General features: G+C 32.7%; 1 protein-coding gene across 2 annotated transcripts; it reads right to left on the bottom strand.

Annotated features, from left to right (window-relative positions):
* Positions 1–811: 811 nt before the first annotated feature.
* Positions 812–20807, bottom strand: LOC136846561 (uncharacterized). 2 transcript variants are annotated; one of them, XM_067117418.1, is made up of 8 exons: positions 20668–20806; positions 18897–18959; positions 12034–12096; positions 7795–7898; positions 5604–5730; positions 4997–5088; positions 2612–2713; positions 812–1463 (listed from the first exon to the last, which is right to left on the bottom strand). In XM_067117418.1, the coding sequence occupies exons 1-7, from the start codon at positions 20716–20718 to the stop codon at positions 2629–2631; spliced, it is 585 nt and encodes a 194-aa protein (XP_066973519.1). In that variant the 5' UTR covers positions 20719–20806; the 3' UTR covers positions 812–1463; positions 2612–2628. The 2 variants fall into 2 exon arrangements, with proteins under 2 accessions (XP_066973519.1, XP_066973520.1); XM_067117419.1 differs by lacking the exon at positions 2612–2713 and having other exon boundaries at positions 20668–20807.
* Between the last annotated feature and the right edge of the window lie 564 nt (positions 20808–21371).

Genomic DNA, 21371 nt, shown 5'->3' with positions numbered 1-21371 from the left:
TATTATTTTCATCTTCATTGGCTACACTTGATTAAGTGAGTTGGTGGTGTATATTACCCTTATGTGCAAAAATGCCTTTGCAGAGTGAAGAACAGGGAACAAACAAAACTGAAAAAGGGTGCATTTTGAATATATGGAATTTTACAATACTTCTGACTACAGCACTTGTTTCTTACAGGATCAATTATAGTCATATTCACCGTAAGGGGGTAGAACCGTCAGTGCAGTTCATGCGGTGCACTGTAGGTATTACTTAGGGTTCTTTGCAGCGTTCCTTCGGCCCCTAGCTGCAACCCGTTTCATTCCTTTCTTCCATCTTACTTTCCACCCTCTCCTAACAATGGTTCCTTAGTGCAACTACGAGTTTTCCTCCTGTTACTCCTTTAAAACCTTTTACTATTTCCCTTTCAGCGTTGAATGACCTCATGGGTCCCAGTGTTTGGCCTTTGGCCTAAATTTTATATTCGATTTATATGGATTCCGTTAGAGTCATATTTCTGGCGTTATTCTAAAGAAACGAAAAATAAAAAATGAAAGAAAAGAGGCTTAAATGTTTTTCACCACTTGGCATTCTTGATCAAGTTTGCAACACTAACAATTACAGCCTCCGTCTCCAAAGTGACCAGGTAATCCCCAAAGAGATTAGTAGGTTAAGTTAATTCAAAGAGAGTAATGGAAGAATCAGGGTAATATACACAAAGAAAATTATTTTCACACAACTGGAAAGCCGAAAATCGACGTTTACAGTAATAAAGGATACTAAAAATTAATTTTACCTTAGTTTTTAAATGTTGATTATTAAAATAACAGCAATGCAGTGATCATTTAATTGTCTTAACAACAGAGAAGTCATCGTCTCATTGTTCAATGGCTGCTAACCTTGCAAAAGTATATCAGAATCTAGAGGATTATGTAATATTTTAAACTGACTGACCATAGATTGGTGCATAAGCAATGACGAAAATGAGAGCTACAATAGAATATGCAAATACAGGTAGATTTCAGTGACCTTGAAAAATTAGCACCAACTTGGCAATATATTTGATACTCATGGCACTGATCAGTTTGTTCACATCAGACATTGCTGCATAAACATATTGTAAAAAAATCAGTTTTGTGCACCAAGGCAAGGCAAAAAGTATTTGTGTTCTTGTCAGGGTAAATGAAAAAAATAAATGAAAAAAAATATTTTACCTCTCTTGCCACACTATTAAATGGATGGGCGTACTTCATTTTTTTTAAAAGCCTGTATTTCCAATTACGTTAAAAGTATGTCAGGAAAACCAGTTTCAGCTTAGAAACGACAAAAAGAAAAGTATAAAATCTTGTTCTTCAATCTTTTTTGGCTCAATGTCTTTTTAATCAGAGGCGCCGTGGTAGCTTGTTGTCACTTTAAACAAGTTTCTCACTTGAAGGCTGACAGCACACTGAACAATATACCAAAAATCCTTTTGTCCCGGACTCTGAAAAGCAAATATTGATAAATATTAGCATGTGAAGTAGGAATACATGAATGTATGAAAATGGTGCATTAAAGATCAGTATTTCATCATGTACAAATCCTTTTGAATGTAATATATATATATATATATATATATATATATATATATATATATATATATATATATATATATATATATACATTTATATAATATATCTGCATATATATACGCATATAATTATATATATATATATATATATATATATATATATATATATATATATATATATATATATATATATATATATATATATACATGTGTGTGTATACATATAGATAGAAAGATAGAGAGTCATAGCAACCTAATTATTGTCTCTGATGTGCTTTGATTCATTAAAGACGAGATTCAGTTGCGAATTCATGCAGAACCATCTTTCACAAACTCTGCACATACACCTATAATTCTGTTGGTTGATTCTCCCCAGAAGTCGACGTGCATCACAAAATTGAGCAATCCCTCACTCTTACCTACAATCCTTCTTTTTGATTACGTACCACTCACAATCCACGTACCTCATTCTCTATCTAGCATTACAGTGAAATCACTTAAAATCATGCTTATTATGGTTTCTCAAACATTACTATTCAGTTCTTTTCATCCTTTATGTTGTACATTTCGAGCCCAATATAGCTCAAATCCGGTTACTTCTCCTCAGGAACGTTAAGAATTATCTGTGGAATTTCCTTGAAAGATTTTTGTTAAATCTTACATAAAGACAGTTTATCTAAGTTTCTCCTAAGATTTCTGTTGAATCTTACATAAAGACACTTCATCTAAGTTTCTCATCGACGGTTTTATTTTTATTTATCTATTTTTTTTTTTTTTTACTTTATAGGGTGAAGTTCGGTGTTCTAAAGGTCCGACCTTCCAACAGTGATGTTGAAGTTGATTGTCTATCAGTGTGATCTTCCTTGCTTTATTTATTGCTTCAAGCTCAGGAAATCTTTCCTTTCTCCCCTGCCCCCGCAATATTATGAGGTGTAAATAGCTGAAAATCGCAATTCAATACATTTTACCAAATTATGATAAGATTTACGAGGAACCTTCTCTTCGTTTCTTCGTATTAAGAAGCAAATAAAGCCTCAAGTGATAAGGTCGAAAGGTCGTACCGGTTTGTTTGACCTTGTTACTCATTCCTTGAAGATACCCGTTTCGAAAAGGCCCTCCTGAATAGTCCGAAGATCAGGCGGAAGATTCTCTTGTCAGCAGTCCTGAAAGGGACATGAAACAAAATCTAAGAAGCAATTTTAATTTTTTTTTTTTTTTTTGGGGGGGGGAGTTCGATTTTAGCCCGCTAAGTGTAAAGGAAAGCAAAATTAAATCGTTAACTTAAAAATTTTGGAAGGTCTTTCCTTTAAATGTTATGAAAATAACAGATGATACAAAATAAGAGAAGTAATATTATTATAAGATGCGATTTTAATTCGATAGAAAGCTAGGTTAACTATTCAAGAAAAAATAATGAAAAATATTTAGGAGACTAAATCTCAAAACTGACACTAAACCCGGCACGTGACGAAAACAAACAAATTAATGAAACACACTGAAAAATGCGGTGACCTTCCGTCTAACTGAAAGCCACACCCAAGGTCAAAGACTGCTACTTATAAACAAAATATGGAGGCCTGCTTCCCGTAAAATGCAATGAAGGAACATTCTACTTTGCATATAAAGCGCTGCCTGTATAAGCAATTGTAGATTTTTTTTTTTTTTAAGCCATTCCAGTCATATTTCACCTACTGGTATTTCGTAGGAGTGTCCAAGGTATTCGTAGTGAACCTTATCTCCAAGGCACCGTAAAAGGACTTCCTTAATGATCAATGAAAATGCCTTAATAAACCTGAGGAATATTTTTGCTAACGATACGTAACTACACGCACCTCCATATAACTGTCCACGACTCCACATTCCTAAATGTTGTGGTCTTGGGTAGAAACTTGCAGACATACTTACACTCTCTGACACAAACAGCCACGTTATAGTAGTGTTTTGTTTAATTACATATGCATGGATGTATAATTTTTTCATATATATATATACATATATATATATATATATATATATATATATATATATATATATATATATATATATATATATATATATATATATATATATATATATAAGGATCATGTCAAGATTAGCGAACCCACTCGCAGTAGGGTACGCTATTCTTTACAAGAAGATTATTGGGTTCGTTATTCCTTACATGGGAATAATCGGGTTCGCTGTTCTAGAAGTGAACGCTTCGGTACCAGACTTTTGATCCCCCAGGGGCTAGTACTAAACAAGGCGAAATGCATTTGACCCCCCTTGGCTAGTACTAAACACGGCGAAACCGTGTAGATCAGTGGCTCTTAAACTTTTTTGCCTTGCGCCCCCCTCTGCATTATGTATAGATCCCCGCCCCTACCCCCTGAAATTTTTGCCAACTATAATCTATAAACAATATGTTTGTCTATTTGTATGCTATTATACTTATCATAACAATAAAAGGCAATTCATAAAACAAGATTTGAAATTAAAAATTGACTTATATTTTGAATTTTTGGCATGTTTTGAGATAATAATTAGAAAATATATGGAAGCAGTGATAACGTTTTTGGCAATTTTGCAATTAACATCACAAATCAAAAAAATAATAGGCACCATCTGGCAACTCTGCTTGCGCCCCCCTTGGAAGCTTCTGGCGCCCCCCTAGGGGTCGTGCCCCCAGTTTAAGAATCATTGGTGTGGATGAATCAATGTTTCGCCATGTTTAGTACTAGTCCTCATGTGGAACTGGAGTTCGGACCGGAAAGGGTTGGGCCATTCTTTACATGGGGATCATTGGGTCCGCTGTTCTTGACATGATCTATATATATATATATATATATATATATATATATATATATATATATATATATATATATATATATATATATATATATATATATATATATTCTGTTAACTAAAGGACCTCATTCAAACTGGATGGTATCTAATGGAGTATTTATTCAGAAAAAAAAAGTTACAAGCTTTCTTGGACTGTTTGTCCAAGAAAGCTTGTAACTTTTCTGAATAAATACTCCATTAGATACCATCAAGTTTGAATGAGGTCCTTTAGCAATATATATAGAAGAGCAGTATATATATATATATATATATATATATATATATATATATATATATATATATATATATATATATATACACACATACACACTATATATATATACTTTCTTTCTGGACTGTTTGTCCAAGAAAGCACTAAACTTTTTCTCTGAATAAATACCCCATTAGATACCATCCAGTTTGAATGAGGTCATTTTAGTAATTCTACTAATGCACAGAACAATTGTGCATGTAATAAAGTTAATATATATATATATATATATATATATATATATATATATATATATATATATATATATATATATATATATATATATACACACATACACACACATACATACACACACAGGAAAGTGACTAGGATACATTTGAATACTTACTTGATTTCACGAACGGAGATGTCAGCGCAGAATTCCTCGTCCATTACTTGACAATTCATATCGCTAGGACATTCTTCTACAAGGACTCGCCACTGAAAGAAGAATAATTGAAGCTTTGTAGTGAACGAAAATAATAAATAGAACAAAAGCACATTTTTCCCAATTTTCCACTCACCCTGTCTTCCTTGTTTTTCTATATGCTGTTTGGTTCATGTTGGTTTTAATCGAATTATCTTTGTTCATCTTTTTTTAGAATCTCTCTCTCTCTCTCTCTCTCTCTCTCTCTCTCTCTCTCTCTCTCTCTCTCTCTCTCTCTCTCTCTCTCTCTCTCTAGACTGGCTAACGATAAGATAGTAGTCTGTCTTTGTTACCCCTGCACTTGCATCAACTTCTTATTTTAACAGCATTATGGTTAGCCATGTGATCTGAACACACACAAGGTTTGCCTTTGCCTGAGTCTTGCTAAAAGAATGTTTTGTGCATTTGGATAACGATGACATTGATGACAAATGGAAAGCCCGAATTGTGAATGAGTACGGAAGACAGATGACAAAATAACTGCCCCTCAGTATACTGCCTCAAACTGAACAACCTGGCAATACCTTACCTGAAGAGTGCACTTCTCACAAGACACGTTGTCCGGAATTACGACAGGTATCTCGAAGTTGCCAGGTTCAGGAATCGTGGACATGTCAAACTTGGTGCCTGAGCCATCAGCTAACTGGAGTGGCTGTCTGGAAGTAATGAGTTTTAATATAGCAGAATGATATTAAGTCTTGTACTGTAGCTATGAGCCAACTCAGGTTGCCGTCTGGAAGATTCAAGTTTAATATATCAGAAGGAAGTCAGACCTGGTGCCAGAACCATTAGCGAACTGAAGTAACTGGCCAGAATGATTGAGTTTAATATATCAGAATGATGTCAATCCTGGCACCAAGAGCCTCAGCTGACTGAAGTGACTTTCTAGAATGAACGAGATTCATATATCAGAATGATGTCAGCCATGGTGCCAGAGCCATTAGTTAACCAAAGTAGCTGTCTGGAAATATTAAATTCGGTATATCAGAATGAATATGATTTAGGAATAGTGAAATTAAAATAAGCAGAATCATAATGAAAAGTTCACGTTTCTATTTCCGTGTCAAGACTCGAATAAGAAAATCAGGAAGAATTTGCTTTGAATATTTGGAGCTATAATAAAAATTAATATTTATTTGTATAAAGTTTTGTCGAGTAACGGCCTCATGATATCTGAAATTGTAATTCTGTTATTTTAAGGATAACGTAGAATGATCGATACCATAAATAATGCTGATAAAACTTCATATCGGTTATGGACTGTTTTACACGAAGGATCTACTTGTCAAAAAAGAAAAAAATTTTAAATAAAACAGTGATAAAAAATTTAACTCACATCATAGGCATTAGTGAATGTTTGGTTCATTCTTAAATTTGAATTAGGTTTTTTTATATATCTTCAGACTTCGAAATTTTTACAATGAATTGTGTAACACAAAAGACACATTCAAGGAAATCATTAATACGCGACATATTTTTCTTTTCTTTATAAAAAAATATGGCTGACTTAGTGAATAATATGAACAAATTCTATAACTTATTCAGTAAAATTAGATATAATTTTTTTACGATATAGGAAGTTCAGTATACTTGTTTCCATGTATACGGATTTAGATGTTAGCAATACAGATCACGAATCGTAGATCCTGACCCAGAAATGCTTCATAAACAGACGAGACACCTACTAGCGCTCATTATCTTCTGCATTTCATTGAGTTGTGGAAACATAAACTCGTTACTTCAGAAATTCCAGTACCTGAGTAGTCACATTTGTGGGTTCCTTACCTTGGAAGTTTTTTTCTTACTGAACTAGACAGATTTATCCAGTCTCTACAAAAAAAAAGGAAGACTCGTTACTAGAAAGGACACAATTAAATGCTCATTACCTCAGACCACTTTCATTCTTCATCATGCATTACCTGACAGGTAACAATTGCAAATTTTCATTAACATGCAAGGCTTATTTACTCAACCATTACCTGAGATAATTCCATCTTAAACAAACAGATTTTTACCCTTGTTTTCTCATAAAGGTTTAATGACCGGGCAAGACGCATACACACTCGCTACAGCAGAAAAGGTTCTTTACAGAACAAAACATATCTACTTAGGCGCTACCAAAGAAAGCTTTTGTCACTGGAATCACTGAGAAAAGTTTCAACGTAGAGCGAGACATCTGTTGACTCCTCACTTAAGAAAATATTTTTTGTCAAGCAAGGCATAATTACCTATTCGAAAAGAAACGTAGGATTTTCTCATCATTACCTCAACAAAATAACAGATAGTATCGAAATACATTCACTCGTTACCTGGAAAAAATAAAGAAATACATCCACTCGTTACCTATAAAAAAAAATTACGAAATACGTCCACTCATTACCTGACAAAATATCGGAATACATCCACTCGTTACCTGAAAAAAAATATCGAAGTACTGTACATCCACTCGTCACCTAAAAAAATAATTTCGAACAACATTCACGCGTTATCTGAAAAATATATCGAAATACATCCACTCGTTACCTGAAAAAAATATCGAAATACATCCACTCGTTGCCCCCCCCAAAATTTCGAAATATATCCACTCGTTACCTGGAAAAAATATCGAAATGCGTCCACTTTCGTTACATGAAAAAAAAAATGCTTTGTTTCCAAACAATACACATGCCTTTACCTGAAGATTTCACTTACTCATTACCTCTAGGTATACGATTCTTTACCTGACCAAGCACTCTTCGTCCTGGCTGTTTCCATCCTCGAGGCACAGGTAGAACTCGAAGATGCCCTTGATACCCCCGGGCACTTGGGCTAACACCATCATTGTCTGAGAGAGAGAGAGAGAGAGAGAGAGAGAGAGAGAGAGAGAGAGAGAGAGGAGAGGAGGGAGAGAGAGGTGGGAAGCAGATAATTAGTCTTTGGTTAGATGACTTTCATTTTCTTGTTCCTGTTAGTTTTTGTTTTATTTTTGACAAGATTTTCTATAGTATTTTTGTTTTTGTTTGTGTAACTTTCAAATATTTCAACAGCAACAACTACAAAGACAACAACAACAATAATAATAATAATAATAATAATAATAATAATAATAATAATAATAATAATAATAATAATAATAATAATAATAATAATAATAATAGTGGTTTTGATATTGGTATTATTATTCATCATCATTATTAGTATTTGCTAAAAATTTTTGGGGGGTTTCTTATTAAAAACTTTATATATCTCGTGGATATAACCAATTGATTAATTATTATATTATATTATTATTATTATTATTATTATTATTATTATTGACAACGGTAATAGTATGCATTATCATTAAAGTTTCAATAGAGTTACGTCACTGTAGATAAACTGCTGGACTAAAAAAAATGATTAAGAGGAAAAAGGCACTACTTTGGAAAAAAGAAAAAAAAAAGAAAGAGGTGATGAAATTAAGTAAATGAAGATAAAGAAAAATTCAATAATGGGAAAGCAGTGATAAAATATAAAATTAACATAATTGTCAAACAGTAAAAACTTTGACATCAAAACTATAAATTCAAAATGAACAACCAATTCGTGTTGTAAAGAACGAAAATAAGAGAAAATATGACGATCGTAAATAATGATGAAATTGGGAATTTCGAAACCAGTAACACGACATAGCTTCCGAACAAGGCGTATGTTGTTAGGGATAGATAAGATCCAGGACTTTGGAACTGGTTCATTCTGGTTAAAACTCATTTTTTTAATTTCATTTGATGCCAGTTTGTCCCGGATCAAACCGATTTTCTTCTTCCTCCAGGCACTCGCCTGATAGGAACGCCGAATCATGCTCACATGCAAGATTTTGAAGGAAAGAGGCAATTGGTGTATTGGAATAGCCATTCATTCAAAATTCGTTCAGACCAGATTGCATTGATAACAAGAATTAGATGAATGAGATGAACTGTATTCACATATTGAAAAAAGAAAAAAAAGAACTTATAATCTGCATTAATCATGTTTACCGACACTTACACACATTATACGTACATACACAGACACAGACACACACACACACACACATATATATATATATATATATATATGTGTGTGTGTGTGTGTGTGTGTGTGTGTATGTGTATCTACGTATAATGTGTGTAATGTAAAAGTGTCAGTAAAATGAGTGATGCAGATTCTAAGTTCTTTTTTCTTTTTTCTAAAATCTTGTATATCTAAGTATATATATATATATATATATATATATATATATATATATATATATATATATATATATATATATATATATATATGTGTGTGTGTGTGTGTGTGTGTGTGTGTGTGTGTGTGCGCGTGCGCTTTGCGTGTAAAATCTGCTACAATGACAGAAGAAAACGCCCATACAAATTAAACAAAAAAGGAGAAGGACGGGGCTCTATATTTTGGGTGGGTTCTCCAACCCTTGAAGAATAATGATAGTGTGAGTATATGTATAACATTACTATAAATTGATATACACATTATGCATATGTGTAAAAATCCCACTTAATGAACCGGCGTCGAATGTATATCAAGCCACGAAGGTAAAATATTGAAAAATGTATTTGAGCTAAAACTTCCGTGTTATTGACATCATCAGTCTCCCAATCGAACGGAAACACTGATACTTAAAAGTAAAATAAAACCAGACATGCACTGCCCACTGAAGCCGTCCACTTGATGATCTCAGATAAATCGGCTTTAAGAACAGGAAGTAGTAAGGGGGAAAGATAACATAGGGTCATTGGAAGATAAACCAGGGCATTTCTTCAAATTTTGTCTCTTCGTACAGGTACTTGACCTAATTTGAAGTGTATGTGTCTCGGGTAAAGTAATGAATTTCTGCTTAACAAGATTATCAGAGATTAGCCATTGCGTTACCAAGGCGTTACTTTTAAAGCATCTGAAGCTGCATTTTAAGTCATTTAGGTCTTTCATATATATTCATTTAGATGTATGCCCAAAACAGAATAAATTATATTATAAAATATATACTTTAGCCATGGGATACATTACAATATTACTATATCTAACCCTGTTTATAATAACACATTTTCAAAGTGCTGTTATATTTAAGCACCACCTTTATTGTCAGATGGTTTTACAAGCGCGGAACAGCAGGTAAAAGGACTTGTTTTTCATGTATTTAAATTTTGTCCTGTTTAAAGGAAAAACTGAATATAAGGTTGTTATTTTAATGTAACTACATATTGAAAACTGTGCGAAGTAAAATGGCTATAGAAATAGTGATACTGTGATAAATACAATATATAATATCTCATCTTGAGAATATAATTTATTTCGGCCAAATAACTATCTGTCTATCTATCTATCTATCTATCTATCTATCTATCTATCTATCTATCTATCTATATATATATATATTTTTTTTTTTTCTTGCTAATCCCAGTATCGTCAAAGGAATGTCCATGAGTCAACAATTATTCTTTTTTTGTTTTTATAAGTTCTTCGGCTGTACCTGCATTTCTTCGTTCATAAGTAGGTGTTCTTGCCGAAGGCAAAATGTTTAATCTGACACGAACAGCCTTTAGAAATTATCTCAGATGAACGCTCTCTCTCTCTCTCACTCTCTCTCATAAAACTTCTGGAAATCAAATGGTATAATATTATACAACTTCACGTTCTACTGATATCACACTTCGTATACCATTTAATTTTTGTGCTCAGTATAGTATACATAATTTTTTCATCTAGAATTTAACTTTATTTTTTGTACCGACAATTTCAAAATGTAAACAGAAATGTAAAATCTGGAAAGATTTTTCCTATTTTCCGTTTTCAAATCCTATCTGAAACTTCATAGGGTTAACAGGAATGCTAAAAGAAGTGACCAGCCTGTGGAATCTGAAGCTTTTTGTATAAAGTAATCTGGAATCTTGGGTGGTTATAATCTTCCTGACTTCAAGAGGCAAGTTGTTATTCACTTTCACTGGGTTGGCAATCAGTAGGGCCATAACTCCCCACTCCCCACAGTAATATATATATATATATATATATATATATATATATATATATATATATATATATATATATATATATATATATATATATATACTGTATATATATATATATTATATATAATGTTTATATATATATATATATGCATACATATATATACATATATATATTATATAATATGTATATAGTATACATAATATAAATATTAATAAATCAATCAATAAGGACTACATAAACTATTATCTTTATCAAAGACTTTTCCCCCAACAATGAAATAAAATTGGATTTAAGAATTCGGTGAATATGATTAGGAGAGAGAGAGAGAGAGAGAGAGAGAGAGAGAGAGAGAGAGAGAGAGAGAGAGAGAGATATTCTATTCACAGTAATGTTTCGTTCAAGGTTGCATGCCATTCCCACTTTAAATTATACAAATTAGCCTATATTTACTTTAAGTATAATAGGAATAAGAATAAGCGTCAGACTTTTAATTGGAAGGAAGGTATGAATCACTAGAATTTAATTCAGTTGGGACGGATGTTATACCTGAACCTTGAAATACATAGGGAAACAAGGCCTAAATTGAATAGGAGTCAGTAGCACGAAATTGACAACGATACTAAAATATCATTTCAAGGTCATAGACTAAAGCCATTATTAAAAACTGTTCAAGAAAGTTGAGGTAATATTAATATTATCACTTTACCATATATGAGTGCTTCTGGTATTTTTCTTTTGTTGAAATTTCAAGGGGAAAGTTAACCGAGACCTAACGGTTTCTGGAAAACAACATTCAATAATGAAAGGGACGTCTAAACAAGTGTTCAGTGTACAAGGAAGAGTTGGCTTATATATATATATATATATATATATATATATATATATATATATATATATATATATATATATATATATATATATATATATATATATATATATAAAGAGAGAGGAAGATCTTAAATTCCTTAAGTACCTACCCCACCAGCTGGATACTCGTTTCGCTTGACTTCCACATCACTCGGGGGGCTGGGTCCCCCCGCCTGCAAATAGAAGGATTATGTCAATGAATTTCTTTGAGAGAATGTAATCGGACATAGAAACACAATATGTTCTTTTTTTGTTTATGTCTACATATATATATATAATATATATATATATATATATATATATATATATATATATATATATATAAATATATATATATATATATATATATATATATATATATATATATATATATATGTATATATATATATACATTATATATATATATATATATACATATATATATAAAATGCAATGAGTAAGTCGATATCTATTAGGTACAGTAGGCCAAGAGAAAGTTCTCATGACTCATAATTTCTTACGTAACGTCCAGGCGATTTGAATCTACAATTATTGCCAATGCCATAATTTGTGTGTGTGTGTGTTTTTTTGTTTTTTTTTTTACCTCGTTATTTCGCATTTGCTCTATTCCGGGACGTTCATACTAAGTTGTACTTTTTAAAATAATTTGATAATTTTTTTAGAAGGACATTGTACTCTTTCAGTGCTAAATGAATTAAAGTGTATGAAACGTCTTAAAGGTATTCCAGTTATTCGCATAAAACTAGAATGAATCTTTTGTAAAAATGGTATCTTTTCCGCAAGGTAACAAACTCGAAATTTTGGTCCTTGAATTATGTTATGAAATGTTCTTAGATACTGACCAACATGAGTGTAAAATTATTATTATTATTATTATTATTATTATTATTATTATTATTATTATTATTATTATTATTATTATTATTATTATTATTATTATTTGTGGCTTAATGGAAAACAAAGCGATAAGAAAACTGCTTGATTGTTATTCACTAAACTGCAAGCACTATTGTTCATTTTACGAAGAAATAGCTCATTTTCAGACAAATCCTGTAGTAATTTCTTGAGGATAAAACAAAAGAAGCGGAAAAAAGATGCATATATATACAGATGCATATATATATATATATATATATATATATATATATATATATATATATATATATATATTTATATATAGTGTATGTGTGTGTGTATATATATATATATATATATATATATATATATATATATATATATATATATATATATATATATATATATATATATATATATGTATACTATATCTGTATGCATGTAGGTATGCATGTGTGTGTGTGTGTGTGCTTGCGTTGTCATACAAATTCATGTTCATGCCTAGCGTGGGAGGCTGCCCAATAAGTGGTTACGGTTAACTAGTGAAAACTAGTTTTAGCTCCAAACAATATTAAATAGAATGATGATCTGCTGATAGCCTTTTTGGGTCCTGGTAAGGACAAGTAATAAACAAGTAAAAAATGCGCCGAAGAAACAAGTTTTCTGTACAGTCACGTTCAAATCTGAGCAGACATGACTTTTTGTGTCGTACAAAATCTCAAACTCAACGTAACGTTGCCAAGTAGTGTTAAACTTTTTTTTTTTTTATCATTTCCAATGTCATATATGTCGACAAGCTTGCGAATTCACAGCTACCATTACTTTCCCTTTGGTTATATACATATGATCCCTTTTATGCTCTGGTATAATTCGTAACCTGTGTGATTTGAACGGATTTATTTTTACATTACTTAGCTCGAAGCACGGTGTGATAAAGTTAGCGGTGCCGTCAGTGACAGCGCGCTTAACATGCTTATCGGGCTGGTCAACGTGTGACTACCTCTGCATCATTATAACAGTAGACCTAATAAGCTCAACAGCCATAACAACATTTTCAAAATAGGAATGTGAATTACAAACAAGTTTTCTTTGAATGTTGAAGTTTTAAGCTATGTTCGAGCTGCCTGTATATTGCATAATGATTTATAGGTCTAAAAAGACAATCTCAGCCTTCTGAGGTGTAATCTTTGTTACTAAAGAATTTATTTGTAGAGATTACATGTTCTTTGAGGAATAAAAGATGATGATGATTTTAATTACAGTATGTGAGAAGATGGCTGTTAATCAAAATATATATAAGTATTAATGTCGAGGCCTATGGAACACTTGTTTTTAGGTGGCTTAAAATATTACTTTCTTAATAGTCTTTTTGCTCGCTTTTGGTGTATAATTTATTCATAAGGTAACTTGAAGTGCAAGAATGTGTAGATAACTCCATATGCTTTCTGGCCAGAAATTGTTAATATAGAGATGTGAATGCTAAGTGTAATGTATTTACAATAAGTAAAGAAATCTAACACACCTAGGCCTAGGAACAAAATCTTTGCTTTAACAAAAGAATAATTGCGTAGGCGAATATTTGCTAGTAAGCCATAGGTTTTGAAATGGTTAAGAAATATAACTTAAATAATTATATTTTTATGAAAATCCAAATATTCCTCTGACAAATATAAAATAAATGTTTTCAAGATAATTTCATTGTCGCTACTCATTGTAGGCCTACAGTATGTTACACCAGGTGGTTCATGTTGCGCCGCCATGCCACTCTAATGGCTGCTTCAGACACGCTCCGCTTACTCGTTGATATCGGTTTATGCATTCTACTTTTGCATTTACTTATTTACATTTTTTCAGCGTTGAGCCGTAAAAACAATGAAAGAGACTATTGCAGATTTTATGGTTGCATTGGAAGCAATATTAATGTTATGACAATTTTTTTTTTTTTATTTAACATTTGAACTGAGGTTTGATGATGACTTTTTTTTTGCCAAGTGCATCGGCGATGAGTGAACGAAAGTTCTGAAAATGTTTCATACCTGCTTTTTCCGAAATTTGGCTACACGTGATATTTTCGTACAGTTTTGAAATCTATGACGGATTTCACTCTTATGAAACGTATTATGGCCTTATTGTAATCAATAATCGTGTTTTGGCATACAAATAACAGATAAATATAGAGCGTGTTAAGTTGCCAGTTCGTGAATTTTGAATGAAATCCTATGCAATCATGTCGTATCACTTAAGAGCATAGCTGTACATCGTATATTGAAGGCTACCGAAAATAGATCTATCTTTCGGTGATCTCGGCCCATAATGAACCGCGGCCCATGAAACTTTAACTACGACCCGGTGGTGGCTTGGCCTATATCGTTGCCAGACGCAAGATTATGGCTAACTTTAACCTTAAATACAATGAAAACTACTGAGGCTAGAGGGCTGCAGTTTGGTATGTTTCATGATTGGAGGGTGTATGATCAACATACCAGTTCGCAGCCCTCTAGCCTCAGTAGTTTTTAAGATCTGAGGGCGGAGAGAAAAAGGGCGGACGGACAGACAAAGCCGGCACAATAGTTTTTTTTAGAAAACTAAAAAGAGAAGATAACTGAGAGAATAAAAATAAAAGCCTTGCGTCTTTCGCAACCACAGGGAACAAAATAATGTTATACTCATTAAGACGGATTTACTTCAAATGTTCATCTATATTCAATCCGTGCAACCACTACGAGATCTTACGATTCAAAAATGCAGTAACTGGCTGCTGCAGTCGACGACAGAGTGGTGAAAAACTCGTGTGGTGACTTCTGAATTACAGTAAAAAGCGAATACAAGACCTTTTTTTTTTTTTTTTTTTTAACTCGCAGACCTTCAGTACAAGCACATCAGATGGACACTCCAGGGCACGTAGACTCCAGTTCAGCCATTCGCCTCTGCTATATAGTTTACTGTGTAGACCTGGCAATTTAAGGGCGTTGCCAAGCGGATCTGGTGTGCAGTTTATAGTCCATTTTAGGTAACTCAAAAGCATTGATAATATGTGTTTGCAGCTTCAAGTCCATTTTGGGTAACTCAAACGCATTTGTGGTAGATACCAAGCTGATCTGGTAATTCAAATAAAATTGGAATATGCAGTTTCAAGTCCATTTAAGGTAAGTCAGACGCAGTTGTGGCAGTTATCAAACCGGGTCTGATAATTCCAGTAAAATTTAAGTTTGCAGTTTCAAGCCCATTTAATAAAATTTTTGAGTTTGCAGTTTCACTTCCATTTTAGGTAACTCAAACTCATTTCAGGTAGTCATGAAAGCGGTTTTGATATTTCAAATAAAATTTGAGTTTGCTGTTTCAAGCCCATTTATTAAGGTAACTCCAACGCATTCTTGGTAGTTATCACAGCAGTCTTGGTAATTCAAATAAAATTTGAGTTTGCAGTTTAAAGTCCATTTATTTGGGTAATTCCAACGCATTTTTTGGTAGTTATCACAGCAGGTTAGGTAATTCAAGTAAAATTTGGGTTGGCAGTTTTGCGTCCACTTTAGGTAACTCAAACGCATTTCTGGTAGTTATGGAAGCGGTTCCGATAATCAAAAAAATCTGAGTTTGCAGTTTCAAGCACATTTATTACGGTAACTCCAACGCATTTCTGGTAGTTATCAAAGCAGGTCTGGTAAATCAAATAAAATTTGAGCTTGCAGTGTAAAGTGCATTTTAGGCAACTCAATCACATTTATGAGAGTTGCCAAAATTTGAGTTTGCAGTTTCGAGTCCATTTTGATGAACTTAAACGCATTTTTATCATAGTCATCAAACCGGAGCTAGTAATTTTAATATCGACCTAATTTCTTTACAATATTCGATTGCATTTTTATGACAAGAAAATTTGTGCAAAACTAATATGCATATATATGTTTTGGTACCTACGGGACACTCACTGTGTTAAACATAAATCAAATTATTCTTTTTCATTGCAGTGTACGATTGCGGTTGATTGTTAGTTAAATAAGGCACAGTCAACAGACACCTTAAATAAGTCAGTCAACAGACGCCTTAATCATCTTGTATTTAGGGCTAATGTTCACAAAATTTCTTAATTTCGGTTTTTGTTTCGGTCAGAATCCATGAAATTTGTTGCCAGAATTAGAAGCAATTAACGATTATTTTCTGTATTCACGTAACACTGAAGGTGATTTCACGCGAGCTCGAACACATGAGGCTTCAGCAAGGTAGGTTGTGATACCAGATAGCCATAAGTAAATCAGAAAGTTCTGTCGCTGATATTTGCAACTTTGAGCGACAAGAATATAAAGGTGCTTGAATGCGTGTCTGTGTGACAGTGTTTATGAAAGAAACTTTTAATAAGACAGCATTTCAAGACTAAATACTCTTTGTAACTGGAAGCAAAGCAAAAGTTTTTTTTATATATCTGAAGATGGAACGTTGGTCTTCCAAGGTCAAGGCTTCCAGTATTTGGCCTCCAAGAGGATGTGGCCAGCGATCTCCGTGCTAAGGACATTTTTAACAGTTCAAGTACCACATCGATGTGACATTAATGACATTAGTCTGTAAATATTTATGACTTTGGAACAAAACCGATGGGACATTTAGGATAGTTATACAACTTCGAGGGAACATTTATGATCGTCATACAATAGTGACCAAATATTTATGACTTGTAAACAAAACTAAGGGACCATTTATGATGTTATATAATGACAATGAGACACCCAGAATCTTAGCTCCAGTGGAACATTTCTCAACAAAGGGATTTTCCCAACGACCACTGGCTTCATTTACATGGCCCGGGGCGTAGCTATACTGAATAGTGTCGACTTCTAGTTAAATAACCCAGGTTCATTGAAAGTTTTCTGTCTATGAATAGCATATGGAGAACGGACGTGTCTGTGATTTGAATTATTCATGTCTTTGTTTCAACTATGCGTTTATTATTAATTTTTAATCTAACGGGTGAGAAGATAGTTCAATAAATACTTTTCCTACTTTCATCAAATCCAGTTACTGATATTTGTCAGAAGACGTCCTTCCCTGAAAATAGAATCACTCTGTACTGGTCTAGCTCCTGATTCTCTTCCTAATCCAGTCTTCTTGTTTACCTTAACTTTTACCAGTAAGACACCGCAAGTTTACGCTAACTGTTCCACATGCATTCGTTAATAGCCATGATGACTTTCTCGAGAAGTTAAAAAAAGAGGACATTGTGGCTTTTACGAATATATATATATATATATATATATATATATATATATATATATATATATATATATATATATATATATATATATATAAATATATATAATATATATACATATATATACATATATATGATATATATAATATATATATATATATATATATATATATGTATATATATATATATATATATATATATATATATATATATATATATATATATATATATATATATATATATATATATATATATATATATATAGATTAGGTGAAAGTGTCCGGTAAATTCTGCACATATATTTTTTCTGAAAGCAAATCCTGGATCATCAATTATTGGGAAGACGAGAGAATGGGTGTTCTCAGTAAAAAAAATTATGACAATAATAGCACTCGAATTGGTAACTACCACTAACTCATTTGCATTTGGTAATAAACAAACCAGATGGACTTGTGTTTGGCTGCATTTTAACTTCACTTAATATAAGTGTCAAGCTGTTCAGAAAACTTGATTAAGAAGAAATGAAGGAAAAAATTAGGCTTATTGCTGAGCTGCCTTTAGTATTTGAAAATCTACTGTTTAACACGAAAATCTTTTACACATAAAAAGCAGTGATAATAAACAAGTATATAATGCTTGTGGAATAATACGAGATAAATATGATAATGAAAAGAAATCTATTCATAGTCTCCTATCTGCCACAAAAGATGCCTAAAATTGCCAAGAAAACATTGATATTTCAACATCACCATGACCATCTGCCATTTGCACGAAATCTACGTAAACACTTAGAATGACCTTCATCAGCAAATTTGCTAATCTGATATGATAACAGATTTTTTGTAAAGGCGTATCGAACGTTCCAACAATGGTACTTAGAGGATGACAAAAAAAAAGTAAATAGGAAACTTCACTCACCAGACTTCTGCATGGCCTTGGAATAGGATCCAGTAGATTTTGTGCTGTAACCCTTGAGGAGATCTGAAAAGAAAAAGTGGAGGGCTTAAGCTATAAGACTTGAAAATTATTAACAAAATTGCTACTCCTAACCTCTCTCTCTCTCTCTCTCTCTGAAGGTGTCAATCTTTTGTTAATTGTACAGTAAGTTGATCACCTAGGTAAGAAATTTCATTTCACTCCAGAACAGGCAATCCCAGAGAATGCAAAATTCCAGGATGTGGTCACAGCCAGCAGGGGTATTTCATGTTTATAGCAGTGTAGTAAGAGAGACGGAAAGAAAACACAGTTAGCCTTGAAATTTGTTGTTGCTGTTGCACTTAGACTCAGTGGCCTTACACACACACACACACACACACACACACACATATATATATATATATATATATATATATATATATATATATATATATATATATATATATATATATATGTGTGTGTGTGTGTGAAAACTATCAGTGTATGCAATAGAAGAAAGTTAAGAAGGTACATGGCCATGGAATGAATAAAATGTATGCTGGTAGGATGAGAAAAGGAGTCACAGATTATATAAAGCAAGGAAGGTAGCTTAATATGTGCAAAAGATTGGGGCTTTTATGGAATCAGTTATGGAATACGTGACAGGTTTGCTGAGACAAGTCAGCTTTAACGAAGTGAACTGTGGGTCGTGAATATAAACTGAAAATAAATTGTGGAAGCTGCAGAGGTAAACTGTTTTGTATAATTTATGTTGCAAAAGAAGAGCTGAATAAGTGAGAAATGTGGAGATTAGCAGAAGTGGTAGGAGGGTTAGATTTCGATGAAAGGATGGATCAAAGCGTGTTAAGATGGTTCGTCAGGATGATTTGTAAAATGATTACATAATTCGTGATTGTTGGAGGAGAAGTAGGATACACAGATGACGCGAAAAATATATTGGAAAGGAGGGGTCTCAACACTTTCTGCACAGAGGGTTCATCATGATTCAGCAGTTAAAGTATGAATGCGGCAGTGGTAGTCCTCTTTTCATTTCTCTTGAGCCAACCCCCGTTATGGAAGAAGGCTTAATGGTGAAATAGATATATTATTATCTAAAAAATAAGATGTTTTTATCTGTGGAACCGATACAGTGAAGGAAATTTACGAGTATACTCAACGGAGAAGGTAGTGCAGGTTGGTGTCTCTTATCAGTTTACAAAACTGTTTAAACAAGGAGTTTCTTACTGGTAGGCAAGGGGTTTATTAGATTCAGGCTAAGTCCCCAGGGCTGAGAAATGTTCATCCTTAGAATAGAATGTATGAAGATAAAGACAATATTATTTGGTTTCCATGACAGTTGTGGCAGATTGACCATACCTTTGTGGATTCTGTATTAAAGAAGAGAAACACTCCATACCGGCATAGCGGGACTCTTGAGAAATCACATATCACATTTCTACCCATTTCCCTCCACTGGATACAACTAAGAAACTCCTACTTGTATAGATACCACTTTTGTGTTTACCAAAACCATTATTATTTAGGAAAGGTCCAAAACACTACCTGGAATACTTTACAATTTGTTTTCACAATCCTATTTCTACTGTTTTTTTTGAACTATATAAATCTATTTATATTTTTGAGGTTTTTTATATACTATATAAATATATATATATATATATATATATATATATATATATATATATATATATATATATATATATATATATATATATATATATATATATATAAATAGACACAAAAAGAAACTTACAGAGTAAAGAATAAGGCAGAGAAGAAGCTTAGCCTGAGGCAGCGAAGCCATCCTTAACCAGAGACAGATCACGGTACAAAAAACCTGTCCCTGCCTCGTTGTTTTATAGGCTACTCGAACACGGCGACTCGGAAGGTGATTGGCTGCTTTGAATGCCCCGATTCACTGCTATTGGTGGAGAAGAACGCCGCCGAGAAGTCACATTTTGACGTCGCCTTGTTATCTTGTTATTTCCGTTGCTTCCAGATAGGTTGTTTTTTTTTTTTTTAAATGTTCGTATTTGTGTATTTTTCGGGAAGACTGATTCAGTACGTTTCGTAATCACAATATAATACGAGCACAACATACAAAGCATTATGCATGGCATAGGTAATAAAGCTGTAAAACCTGGTGTAGGACTTGTAAGAAGCAAAATAACGCCAGATGATTTAAACACCTCTCTCTCTCTCTCTCTCTCTCTCTCTCTCTCTCTCTCTCTATATATATATATATATATATATATATATATATATATATATATATATATATATATATATATATATATATATATATATATATATATATATATATATATATATATATACATATATAATATATATATATACATATATATATACACACACACACTCCATGGGCTTTGCCTCCTTTGATCGGGTGACTATAGATGCTGTTAGTCTTTCGGTAGCATCAAGTTTATGTGGATG

Source organism: Macrobrachium rosenbergii, chromosome 15 (genome assembly GCF_040412425.1).
Source record: "Macrobrachium rosenbergii isolate ZJJX-2024 chromosome 15, ASM4041242v1, whole genome shotgun sequence".
Lineage (NCBI taxonomy): Eukaryota > Metazoa > Arthropoda > Malacostraca > Decapoda > Palaemonidae > Macrobrachium > Macrobrachium rosenbergii.
The sequence above is the reverse complement of the archived record's forward strand: the minus strand, read 5'-3'. Positions and strand labels throughout refer to the sequence as shown.